General features: G+C 37.9%; 1 protein-coding gene across 1 annotated transcript; it reads right to left on the bottom strand.

Moving 5' to 3' along the window:
• Nucleotides 1–7,140: 7,140 nt before the first annotated feature.
• LOC146451370 (forkhead box protein D2-like) lies at nucleotides 7,141–8,747 on the bottom strand. The gene has a single exon (XM_085099202.1). It carries the CDS (start codon nucleotides 8,662–8,664, stop codon nucleotides 7,684–7,686), a length of 981 nt encoding a protein of 326 aa, XP_084955328.1. The 5' UTR covers nucleotides 8,665–8,747; the 3' UTR covers nucleotides 7,141–7,683.
• Nucleotides 8,748–14,035: the final 5,288 nt, after the last annotated feature.

Raw genomic sequence — 14,035 nt, 5'->3', positions numbered from 1 at the left:
GAACGAGGTTGCATAATCTGAAAGCTTAGAAGAATAGCTTACAATCCTGTTCTGGAAAGTGAAAAAAAAAATTAAATCTTATTTAAAATTTTTAAAACAGCAGCAAATTTCAAGCCAAGGTTGTACAAATAGTTGCAAAATGTTTGTGCTACTCACCAAAATTAGCATTTCCACCCTGCCTTTTAAACGCGATCCTTTTTGAAAACAAAGAATTGATTTCATTAGTTAACCACCTTTTTTTTCCATGGTATAAACGTGAGACCCAAGAACTCCATCTCACAAATATGATGATGGTGTTGTTGAAATAAACAACGAAATATTGTACAGCATTTTACCCGTCGAAGACTGCAGTTCGGGCAGTCGAAAGCTCGTAGTTTTGTTCTCATTTTAGTCAGAGATCGCTTTTTTAAATTTTAACTATTTTTCATCCTGGCTACGGCCCCTCAATATTTTTAAGAAATATTGCTCTGTTAAAATCTAAATCTTAGATTTGTGTGTTGCGGTTCTTCGGACCTCACGTTTATACTTTATTTAATTAAATGGCCGGTTTGCAAAGGATTAACGTCATTAAACTAAGACAGAGGCAAACAAGCATCTAACATGCGGCGTTGGTCCTTGCACAAGCTATTGAGATGCTGTTTGTTATTTTATACAAGTTGACTTCAAGTTTTTCGGCCATTCCAAGTGGAAGCTACTTAGCAGTACTTTCCTGCGGCGCTGTTTATTATGCTGTACAAGGTGGCTCTAACTTTCGAGAGTGTAGATAAAATCCTAAAGTGTGACCATTCACTTTCCTTTGGTGCTGTTTATTATGCTGTGCAAGGCGTTTATAGCTTGTTAAGTCTAAGGATGAAATCCAAAACTGAATACCATTTAAATATAAGCTGTAGACCGGTACTTTCGTGAAGTCCTGTCTAAATGCGACAATTCAGGATAAAGTTGTTTATCATTAACTTTCTCAGCTGTTTATTAAGCTAAGCTCACAAGCTCTCCACAATGGCTTTTCAAATGACACCCTTGAACAGTTCTCACTTTCTGTCGGGTTTTTATGCAAAACGTTGACAAAGTAAATGTAGAAAAGTTCCCAAAGATTTCTTCTCCACAGGTAACTGTTACCTGCTCGCATGAGCCTTGGTGCAAGGTTCCCAAGGTTAATTAGTAAACACGCTAAAAAGCCCCGTCCCCCTGCCGTGCGCTCATGACGTCAAATCCCTGTTTGTGGTGGCACCTAGCCGGTTAATCCGGAAAGAAATGAACAGTCTCCGTTGGTCCGAGTCGATTCCGGTCGCTGCTGCTCTCCTCGTGTGGTGAAAATTATACAATACAGCTTACTTTTGGGCAACGCCTTGAAACATGAGTAGCAACCGTGATTCCGCTAGTCTGCGTTCGAGGAGTAACTCGAGTGTAACACGCGGGAGGAAAGATAGACCGCGCGCGCATTTCGAATGTAGCTTTCCATCCACTTTAGTTGAATCGTTAAATTTATCATAAAGGTTTGATAAGCAAAATGCCTGCGGTTACTCATAAACTGCTTACCAAACTACTGCTGTGTTTAGCAAGAAGGCAGGTAAGAGGTTTATTTGCGTGGTTCAAAGACAAAAGGTTTTCCGGGAGTTTTGTCTAGCACGGCAGGTGAACAACCCACCATATCACACGGCCGTGCTTCAACTCGCTGGCTGACAAACAACTGCGTTGTGTATCTTGTAAAGCTGTAATTTTAGTCAACGGTAAATTTAGATTACTGCACTGTACTGCTGTGGTTAAACGATAAGAGTTGTTCTCGGTTAAAGAGGCACATTCAATTCGCGCTTCCTTAAACAAGCAGATGACCAGAACTAAATAAAGGAGAATATTTAAGTAATTTCAGTGTTTTTCAGGAATACGGGTAAATAAGCCTTGTTTTTGAATTACTATGCATGTGGTTTACTCTAACTTGCGTGTGGGCTGAAGCGCACGTTGCGTCTAAATAGCACCGGCCTTTTTTCCTTCCGTTTAATTTTCTTTTGTACGATGAACTACATTCAATGAAAGTGATTGCTCAGTAATTTCAACCCCTTAACTCAACTCTCTCATTCTTACTCATTTCTATACATAGTTCAATGTTACTGACATCTCCTTATAATTCTATTCCCGGTATTCCACTTTTTTTCATTGCCCGCATGGCTCTTTTATCAGTGAAACCTCACCGTTTACAGACACTCGCTTATTATGAACAGTTGTATGTGCCCCGACGAAAAGCTCATATATTTTCTCTTTCGTTAGTCCGCCTAATACGGACACCAGTCAACGGAAACTTTTCTGTGACCCGAGTTACACGCTCTCATACAGAGTTTTCCTCGCTTTACGGAAACTGGCTAAATACGCACGGTATGAATTGTCTAATATTCATCCCGTCTATCTGAACTACAACTGAAAATGTCAGCGCAGAGCAAAGTCACACGCTATTTTAAATGATTACGTTGTCAGTCGTATTTGAAGCACTGAGGGAACATAAATTTTAGCACGAGGCTATTTGAATGAGCGTAAGGTTTATTCAGTTTGAAGTTAAGTTACAGTTAATAAGGCATCAAACATCGTTCTATTGCTTTTAAATTGCATGCTTTAGTTTTTGTATCGAAAAAACGTGTCCAAGAGCCCTTACAATACGGACACTTGCGTGCTCGTTTAGCGTCCGTATTAATCGGGTTCCATTGCGCTAAATATGGCATGGAGAATTCAGACTTCGAACAATGATAAATCGTTTCTACTCCCTGACAACTATCTGAAAATGCAACAGAAAACAGGAATGATTGTTTACTATTGTACAGTACTAGTTTCAGTATTAATGAACGTAGAGTTATCCAATCTCCACAGTGAACACTGTTTAACTTATACAAGGTTAAGCCGTTGCGTGGCAAAAAAATAAGGCAATGTGTACTTTAGTAAGGGGGCTAGTTTCTAAAGAAACTGTGGTGCTGTGTCGGTGGGGAGTGAAAACGGATATTTGGTTTTATTATTCAACACATTGTAACACTGCCCAAATATGGTCATAGTACTCTCAATGTTCGTGGTCTGCAGGATATCCAGCGATATTCGTAATTTCGAGTGTCGGGGAGAAAAATGGTAAAGAAAAGATCGTCTCCAGCTTATCTGCAATGAAACTGTGCTTTGTTATCAATGTTTTGAAAACTAGAACAATTACCCTGTTCAACCTTGCGGAATATCCCCTGATTTAAGCCAACTCGGCCTACGGCTGAGTCCTCGGCTAAGTATCAGGCGATACTCCGCAAGATTTCGCAGGATTATTGTCAATTATCATTACGGTTGATAAGTTAAATTGTCACCCGCTGATAAAATACTTGATACTTTAGTTTCTTTGATAAAGATTAGCCTTAGCCAGACGAATTCAGAATGGTAATACGAATAATTTTTTGGCTTTTTCCCAGTAATGTATTATAATTGTATAAGGTGCTTTATTTCATTCGAAGTTTGTTCTTTTACAAATTGTTTAAATGAGCTAGTGTACTAACTTTTCTTTATGATTTGAATCTATAATATACGGTCAGTTATACCATACCATACCATAATAATAATTATTATTTTAGGTGTATACAGGGCCCCTCTGAATAACAGGCCCGTAGCTGATTGGGTCACCCTATCTAAATAAAGTTCACTTACTTACTTACTTACTTAATCAGATAAAACTTGTTCGGATTCAGCTGTATTAAAAATTCAAATTAAAAGTTTTGAAGAAATTAAACTCATTGAACTGCCATCAAATCATTTAAAAAAACTGTTTACAACAATTTCAGTACATTCATACCCCCACTCTTCTAATCGCTTGTCTCGTCTTAGAAATTTCAGCGTTCATTTTTGCTTTTCCATTTTACCTTTTTCATGTGCTGGAGTCTACGAATTTTGATTTCAAAACGAAAGAATTAACTTGATTTTAAAGTAAAATGGGAAAGTTCCAGTTACGATTTACAATTATAAACACGCTTTTGGTACAGTTTCTAGCACAGTCATGCCAAATGAACAAGCGATTTTAATTTCACGCCTGTCGCAACATCCTTTGTTTTTAAGTCCTTTACTGACGAAATAAATGTGTATATTTTCTTGGGGTTTGGTTCTAGTTCTAAAGAGTTAAGTGTATGCAGTACAGAAAAACCAAGGTCTTGATTGTTTTCTGTCTCCTGAGATGTGTTTATAAGCTGTGTTAAGGGATTAAGGTTCGTCCCACGAGGTCCAGGCTGGTCTTGACTAAAATCCATTCTTGTAGTAACAACAGCTCAGTACGTCAGCAAATGACGATGAATTGCTGCCCGACAAAAGTACTTATAAAACGGGAATCTTGTCATGAACGCCGCAGGCTTAGATTTCTAGATAATCATGACGAATTGCAAGGATGAATTACAGCGATCACAATGTGAACGAGAAAAGTGACAAAAAAACGTATGGCATAAACCGATCAACTAAAGAATTACTTCGTCATAACAATACTTAATATCTTTTCTTAAATTCAAACTGTTTTACAAATACTCTTTGTAACTGACGAATATGTGAGTCACATCGAAACATTACTACAAATTAAAGAAAATATTCTGATTATTTTAAAAATCGCGATCCATTTGTTGCTTTCTCGACCAAATAATGGATACTTTGCAAATGCCGCCCCAAACTTAGGCATCAAGCCAAAACAAGCCTCGCAAGTTTTTAACATTTATTTTGATAAAATCAATGAAAGTTTAAACAAAATTATGTGCAAAAAATTCATTTTGATATTTCTTGCGTGAGCATTTTCATGTGAAAGCCTACAAGACCTGCAGAGTCTCTATGACGTTCCTTTTTGCGAGTGAGTTCAGTTTTTTTCTGATTATGCTCCAAAGGGAACCCTTCTGCGTACCTCGTGGGGAGAAACTAAAAAACAATAATGAATAAAAAATTAAGCGCAAATGCAATTTCGTTGATCTGCCCTCTATTATGCAGTTATTCCATGGGGTTCGGCCTTTGTTCATATCTCTAAGAAGTATAATTGTCCGCTCTACACCGCAAATTTACGCAATATTTAGCAGAAACAAAGAAGTCGCCTTGCAGCTAAAATTGGCCCATTGATTGATGTGTATACGCTTTGACTGCGGTCGTTGACCACCGCATAGATTTAACCCTAAATACACGTCTAACAATGTGCGATTTCCTTTGTAGCTGATAAACCTATTTAGGTTATACAAAGACGAAGAGTGTTCAACAATACGCTTGACATGCAGACTAGAGGGGGTTATGAACCAACGTAGATGAACGATGCACGAATCTGCAACCAAGGAGTATTCTTGCATTGTTTCCAGTTTCAAGCCGTTCCCAAAACAATAATTTTAATAATTTTACCCCAGGGTTTTCTTGTGCGATTTGAGATGAAAAGTTTCGCGCTAGTCTAAGCATTGCGTTAGTCTATTAAGATGCGTTCACCACAGGAAACTTAATTTTCTAATTACCATGTTCATTGAATAACTATTTTCACCGCACAATGACAATGTGATAGACAAAGGAATAGGTTGTTTGCGTTGGCTTTGTAGAATTGCTTGGGTCAAAGCTGTCATTAACAATATTCTCAATAACAGACGAGTCGGTATCATAATGTTCCGTTGTTTTCACGCCATGTAATTACACGTTATCGAATTTGATCGGTTTGATCCAATTCATACCTTTTCGTAGGTGTTCAAAAAGTGATAATGTCTTAGCGCTTCTGGCACTATCGAGAAGAGTCAGTTAAACTTGTTTGACATCTCTCGTTTATGATTTCCAAAATGTAAACCTAACATTACATAATGATGTTATCTCTCTGTCTATTCTTTGCCGAAGTTATTTGTATTATTAAACTTCTTATTGGAATGAGCCCTCTAGGCAAGATGGTTTTTTTTTTTTCGGCGATTTTAAAAATGTGGCGTTGGAGACACGAAATACGCTTGTCTCTAAAGTTCATGCAAAGACATTTGGTTGATTAAAAATGAGTTAATGAACATGCTTTTCATGAAACAAAACCTCGCAACCACTGTGGTGTCATGCCTTTGAATTTACGGCATCTACCACGGGCTAATTTGAGCCGCGTTCATTTATCGAAAACGCGCAACTATCGCCAAGAATTTCCGTCTAATGGCAACAGAGCGAGAGACAAAATCTACCAGACCGAAAAACCCTCGCGTTGTCTTGAAAGCGTTTAGAATTAACCAAGAAATATTTAGTGTTGGCTTTAAATAGTATCGCTTTCGTACTGTAATAATTAAAATATGAGATCTAGGGTCCTAATTGGTAGTTCAATAAAACATGGTTTGGTTAAAAAGTTATAAAACGAATAAATGTATATTTAGTTTGAGTTAACTTACTAGCTGTTAAAGAACCAAACAGCGTCTCTTCGCTGCGTTTAAACAGTGTTGTGTATAATTAAGGATGTTTTAGTTAGCTAAGTAATAAACGAACCGCACAAAATAGACAAGCGATTTTTATTGAAATAAGCATTAGAATATACACAATTTTAACGAGTTTCGCGAAAAATCAGGTTCAAAAATCTTAACTTTGATTTGACTTCCCGATGTAAAATCGATTTATAATTTTACTCCGACAGTCAAATTCTACCCCTCCTTTTCACAATTTAATTAATTTCTTCGATTTGTGTTATTTGTCGCTTTGAAGTACTAAAGTTTGTAAAAACGACTTCCTTCCGTTCTGTACAGCTGTTACACAAACACAACGGCGATCCAAGGCCTTTGAATTGAAGCAACAAAAATTGAAAGGCTTGGGAGGAAATTGCCCAGCGATAATTATCTTCCAAAACTTAGACTATCAAGAGAAATTCTCGTTTTAACATTTATTGCGCCCATCAATCGGCATTAATTTCTTATGTTCCCATTCGAGGTTACAAAAATTAGCGGGATCTTTCAAATACGCAAGTTTTTAAACAATTTAATTAAAAAATTGGCCAACGTTTTTACTTAAGCACTCCGGATCTTTTTAACTTACTAAGCCGGAAACTATCCCGGTCAACGAACCGTTTTGGAATAATGCAGCCAGTTGATTTTAATTCCTCATCCGCTTTTTTGTGTATTGACGGCAGATAAAAGGATTGTTCCCGCAATATTCCATTTAGCCAAAGTAAATATTAAATCCTTGTTTCACTTCACATCTTTATTCGCCTTGTTAAGCCAGCAAAACTATGTACACAGCCCGTTGCGGATCAAACACAGATTTTTATAAAATGTATTTACAAACTTTGAAAGATTAACGGAAATATTCCGCGAACCATTAAAACACTAAAATCTCTAGACTTAACTTGCTTCAGACACCCGGGTTTAAATGAAGTTTAACTCTTAAACTTGTCAAGACAAGATTTCCCATTCGCTGCGCTTAATAAAACTTCACAAATTTAACATTACCAGCAATTATTGACCGCCTTTAAGCCTTAATACATTTTTCCCGAAATCAATAAAATCTAAACTTAGTCGAAAATTTTTCTGTGAGGTTGTAATCTAATAACTTTGATGATCTTTTCATAATTATACGCAACATATACAAGACTCAAGATGCGATGTCTGAACCTTGAAAGCCCGTTTTAATTTACTTTCGAGATAACAAGCGCACGAACCTTTCGCTCAAATGTTTCGCTATATTCCAATGTCATTATTTCATTTTTTTTTTTTTTTACTGTTTTTCTTTTTATCGGTGGCACGCACAAGGGTAGTGAAAAGAGCCATGAAAATTTGTCAATCCACCCGCGGTTGGAAAGTTCCTTGAAGAAGTCGCTTCTGCCAGTCTGAGCGCAGAAGTTGGGTAAGTAAACGCGTGGGACACAGAACTTAGACTTCTTGCTTCATCATATCCAGGCAGCAGACCCAGTCTAGGGCGGAAGGCGGGCGATATGGTGCGATCGGAGCTGCCGCCGTACGGTAGCGGCACAGGCAAGTCCGAGGGAATGTCACTAGACGTGGATGACCTGAGGTGCGCGGTGTAAGGGAATGTGGAAAAGCTTGGCGTGAACGTGTGATACAGAAACGGGCTTTCTCTAAACATCAATGGATGACTACACTTTGGGCGGCGTGGTTTTCTTCGCCTCCTGAAGTTACCTTTGGCAAATTCTGGTAAATCTTTGGGATGGATCATCCAGTAATGTCCCTTGCCGTTCTCCGCTCTGCTTGCCTTCACGAAGCAGTCGTTACTGGAGAGATTGTGGCGCACACTATTCCTCCAACCGGGACCTTTCTCTTTGTCAAAGTGAGGGTAGTTACGCGCAATGAAGCTATAGATTGAGCTCAAAGTCATTCGCTTGGTTGGGACGCTGAGAATCGCTTGCGCTATCACTGCCACAAAAGTCTCGGAGTTACGATCGTCTTCTTTTGAGCTTTTCGCTTTGTCTTTGTCTGCGGTTTTTTCGCCGTCTTCTTTTGTCTTCTCGTCATCACTTTCGTGTTTTGGCGTCGCCGTTTCGCGATCGTCTATCGCCTTTTCTTCTTCAGGCTCTTGTACTTCGCTAATCCTGCTTCCCACAAATTCGTAGGCATCTTCCCTCTTGTCCGCCAACAGTTTCTCAGAATACAAGCTCAAATCCCTCTCGTGGAGGCTTCTAAAATCGTGGAAGCTAAACCGCGGCATTCTGCTAGGCTGAAGGAGGTACTGGCTCAAACTGGGAATATTATCCATGCCTTCTCGCTATTATTCTTCACTAGCTCGTCAAATGAGTTTGCCACGCGCAGAAGTAGGTGTTAACCTTGCGAGTTGCGAGTGCTAAGTGAGTCATGCAGCTGTGAAGCGGCCTTTATATGCTGTGCTCGTCAAAGGTACATAAGCTTTATTTGTACGCCGCAGTGCCTCCTAGGGGGCTCAAAATTTTCCCTTGACAGGTGCTACAAGCTCAGTGAAGTGTCCCATATAACAATAGAGATAACGTAAACAACATTGGAAAGTTCTGTGCCTTGGCCTTCATATCTCATTAGCGAAACAATACAAGTAAATCATAGCTTCAATTTACAAATTTACAGCCAAGCGCGAATCGATCGACTTTTCGAGGTGCGATGAAAAGCGAAGATTAAGCTCAGTGTGCCAAGGCTTCAGTGCGTTTTGGAGTCATACGACAACTGTATCAATAGTGTACACTTTAATTTACGTTGTTGCAATTTTGATATCGGGTTCATTAAAACCGTGTGTTGCGGTATAAAAGCGATCAAGTCAAAGAAGGATACGTGTGTATTTTAAGAAGCATATGTATTTCTTTATTTAATTGCTTTTGTTGACATTACCAATACGCCCCTAAGAACCGTTATTGAATAAAAGCTAATATCGGCCCGTTTTAGTGGTAAAATATCGCTTAAGGAAGCAATACCCGTTTCTTGTACAAATTGTACGTAATGGACACCAATTCAAATGCTACTATTTTCAAGAGCGTGCCAATTAAAACGGAAAAACCTTATCACCAAGCTAGAGGCAGGTGATGGTGAAGTGTGAAAAATACTTTGTTCAAGAAGCGAAGTTTACACGTTTATTTACGAACATATAGTCCTCGTTTAATTAATACAACACCGTATATTCTCCACTAACTAGTCCACATGGAGGTGAAAAGCGGTTAAACATTAAAGGGAAAGCGAGATGGCTAAGAAAGAAAAGAAAGTGTTTTTCAATTACATTATAGAATTGAGTTTTTCACCGTTCAGCTGCGGGAGAAAACCTCATTATGAAGTTAATTAGCCGCCTTGCGAGGAATTGTACAAACTCGAGAAAAGACTTAAAATATTATGACGTCAAACCGCTATACTTCCAAAGTGAATTTGAAAATTTAGAAAATTTATCACCACAGAAGGAAATGATCATAGTGTTATACACTCCGTTAAAATCACAAGCATTAAACTTTATAACTTATACGCAAATTCATGCGCTCTTTTCGAAAAGAACTGCAAAGTTTTCGGCATGCTTTTAGGTTGCTCTTTAATTATCTGCTTGTTTTCGCTTGTTCCAAATATTCGTTTATGGCGATTCAAAGCGAACATCTTTGTGAAAACAACTTTGAAAATAAAGGCATTGATTGCGTTAGTTTTGCAATTGTTTTTGTGCTATGGCAAGGTTTCTCTTGTTACTTTCCACGCCTTATTTTAGGTCGATATATTTTTATGCGAAATGGGGAGTTTTGTTTTCCTCAATGTTGTTATTGTTTCTTAAACAAGCAACAAAACTGTTGCCTGGAGTTCGTCCTCTTTCTTTGCTAGAGTAGCAACCCAAAGCTTGTTAATACTGCTAATGAAAAGGTGATTGTTTAATCTCGTTATTTATTTTCTTCGTGAATAAATGCCGCCAAAGCGCTGGTCATCAAGAGTTGTACAATAGAGTTGCATGTTTTTTTGAAAACATCTTTTTTATTTACGTACACAAATTGGAGTATTCAAGTTTAGAGCTTTTGTCTTACAATGTACATACTAGATAATGTCCGAGGACCAAGATTTTGAACACGTTTTAAAGAAAACGACGGTCATGCAGCATTCAAATTGTTCGGAATTCTTCGAAATAGCTCTGGTTTAAAGCAAAGATTTGTTTTTGTGGCATTTTTACAGTTAGAAAGCTCAATGTTTTTTTCTGTGAAGGAGAATAGAGATGACTAAAAGATGGATGGCCTTTACAGGGCACATAACAAGCTTTGAATGAAAGGGAAAATGTTATTCTATTTAATCCTAGCTATAATTTGTCCTTTCTTGGCCTACTGTGAAAAAGTGATCACCTTGTTAGCAGGTCCATGCAAAAAATTCAATTCGCATTGTATATGACTCTTTGGCGCTGAGAAGTTAAAATAACAGCTACCCGCAATGAGAAGGATATTTTTAAAGCAAACAATACGTTAAGGTAAATCTTTTTGTTCTGAAAGAAACTGCATGAAGAATAGCGAACCCAAAACTTAAGTGGTGCCGTTTCGTCCTTTACACGATGCTGAAAAAAAAAACAATCTGCTAGCTTCGAAAATTAGACTCGAGGTGGATATCGTGGCTTATAATACCTGCTTTGAATCAACACGACATGTGTGCCGGCTGGCGAAAGAGATAGAATGAAAACAAAGAGTCATTATTTTGTGATAATGTGTTTTGAGGAAAAAGTGAAAACATTGGTGATTGGGCATGAATAGCCGGTTTTGCGAAAAATGACTGCACACCTGAATAGGACAATTAGATATTTAGGCTGCAAAAGGTGAAACACGCGGGGTGTCTTTCAAAATAAGAAAATGTGAGACATCGAAAGACTTTAGATGAAAGCTTTTCGCTGTGCCAAATGCGTGTTATGGAAAAATTGGTATCAATGGCGTAGGTGTTAGCTATAGATTACAAGCTTTATTTTTTAGTGTGAATATAAAATGGTGAAAAAGTTCTCGTAAAATTGTCAATGATAAAAAAATACTACCCGTGTATTGAGACAAGGGCCGAAAGAATAAAAATTAACAATAAGGAGAGTAAAAATATTTTTTTTAAAACGGGAATGTTTATAGTTTGTTTACATACAAAGAAAAGATAAGATTACGATGTGGTATTTTGTCTAAAACGATTCGACATTTTAGCTGACTGGTAAGTGAGAGGGAAAATTCGAAATAGCCTGATAAAATTTCACCGAATAAGCGAGCATTCTTATTAAACTGATGCAGACAAAAGCATAGAAAAAATATATCACAAAGCCACCATATGTTAGTCTATAATATTCAGTCTAAAGCTACAAATTTGAAGCGTTCGGAATCTTTAAATGCTAAGGTAAAGTTTGCAAGTCACGTATTTTCTGTTGATGCAGATAAACGTTGGTTTATCACACGAAGTGACCTGAATCTTAATCGAATGACGTTCCGAAATCTACTGCCTTTTTCAGGCTTGCTTTTGATTTAGCTGTGTAGTTCATTTATGCATGTACAGGGATCTTTTCAATTCGCCAACAAAGCGTCATCATATTTTCAAACAGCAAACACCAAGTGTCGACTTCGACTTTCTAGCGTCCTTAGATACAAACGAGCTGAAGGAAGTACAACATTCCCAAGTTAAATTACTTTGTTCCGAAATGCCGAAACAGGTGTTTGGAGTTTCAAACACGCGGTCATTTGGAGATGATTTTGGCACTGCCAAAGGGCCGAATCTTCCACATTTTCAATAACAAGACATATAAAGAATTAAAAAGCGGATTGTGTGTGTCATTGAAACAAAAAAAATACATTCGATAACAAAACAAGGCGTTTTGTTTTGGTTAGACGCCATTTTCTCTTACTGTATCTCTTGCAAGAGTGTTTCGTTAATTACTGTTTTTCAAAGTTAAACAACACAGTAACCGTAAGCTGGCTCGCAAATTTGCGTAGAATTTGAACTCTATTATATGCATGCGTGTTCTATCTAAAGCTTAGTCGACATGCGAATCTTTAACTTGTATTTACTCGTAATACTTGTACTTGGCAAAGTGCTAACGTTAAATTAGTTTCAGCCTTAGATACAAACGAACAGAAAGAAGTACAAAATTCCCAAGATAAATTACTTTGTTCCGATATGCCCAAACAGGTGCCTGGAGTTTCAAACACGCGGTCATTTGGAGAAGATTTTGGCACTGCCGGAGGGCCGAATCTTCCATTCTTTCACTAACAAGACATATAAAGAATTAAAAAGCGGATTGTGCGTGTGTCATTAAAACCAGAAAATACATTCGATAACAAAACAAGGCGTTTTGTTTTGGTTAGGACGCTATTTTCTCTTGCTGTATCTCTTGCAAGAGTGTTTCGTTAATTACTGTTTTTCAAAGTTAAACAACACAGCAAACCGCAAGCCGAATTTGAACTCTATCATATGCATGCGTGTTCTATCTAAAGCTTAGTCGACATGCGAATCTTTATCTTGTATTTACTTGTAATACCTGTACATGGCAAAGTGCTAACTGTTAATTAGTGTCAGCCTGCGGGTCTTCAGTGGTAAAAATATGCTATGTTATTTGAAAGAAAAACCGAATGGCATTATGAATTTGAAGCCGCTATTACACGTCATAGACGTTCTTTAAATGCATTCGTAGCTTGCTTCATTGCGGAATGTATGCTCAAGTTGGTCGGGTCCCGTTTGCAAAAGCGCTGCGATATAGTTAGTACACACGCTTTGTAAACACAAAAACAGAAAAAAGACTTGCAATTTTGTGGCACAGCAAGTCGCACATACAACATGCAAATAGCATTTCATTCGAACGCCAAAAGACACACACTCTCGTCTGTTTTGGACAAGTGGAAATCACTTTACTGCATATTTGGCGTTTAAGCGTGTTTCGACCAGTTGTCTTCAGCGGCAAAAAAATGTCTAAAGAACTTGCTGTTTGACAACGCAATAAGTTAGTCACAAAGAGAAAGATTAGCACTGTATTTGTGAGATATCAATATGAGCACAACCTCTACGAATGCATCTACAGTCCTTGTCAAAAATATTCTTGAACAATTTCTCTGTACTTCAATATATAACTGGCAACTCGCACCAAAACCCGGATTGGTTTCGCCACACACACACGCAGGTGAATTCGGATCATTACTTTCCAAGATTGTAGCTAACTTTTGACAGTACAACTACTAATATAGCGGGAGAAGGTCATTCCTGACGTTTCCTTCATTGCATTGAACTACTACTATATTTTCCATGAAAAAAGCTTGCTTTAAAATAAGGGCGCAATCTTTTGGGACAATTCTGATTATCCTTATTAATGTACGGGGACAGCAGTATACACAGAATACCGGTTACCAAAGAACGCCATTCCGCGTATTCCCTTTAACCTGAAAACCTTTCTGGCAACAGAACGCAGTTCCTCTTATTGTGAGTAAACTGTATTTCTTTCATTCTGTCATCAGGGGCAGATTATGACAAAGTACTTTTCTGTTCATTCCCCAAAAGAATAGTTCATTGAAAGTAACATGAATACAGTCGACTACGGTAACCGTCTACCGTTAAATCCTGTTCCGTAATAACAACCCCCCAAAAAATCGCAAAACACCAAATCGCAAAAAAATACTAACAAATAGCACTGCATTGAAAACTGGCTTTGT

This window comes from Pavona decussata, unplaced genomic scaffold (genome assembly GCF_977016875.1).
Source record: "Pavona decussata unplaced genomic scaffold, jaPavDecu1.1 SCAFFOLD_390, whole genome shotgun sequence".
Lineage (NCBI taxonomy): Eukaryota > Metazoa > Cnidaria > Anthozoa > Scleractinia > Agariciidae > Pavona > Pavona decussata.
Note: the sequence above shows the minus strand (reverse complement) of the source record. Positions and strands in the feature narration are given on the sequence as shown.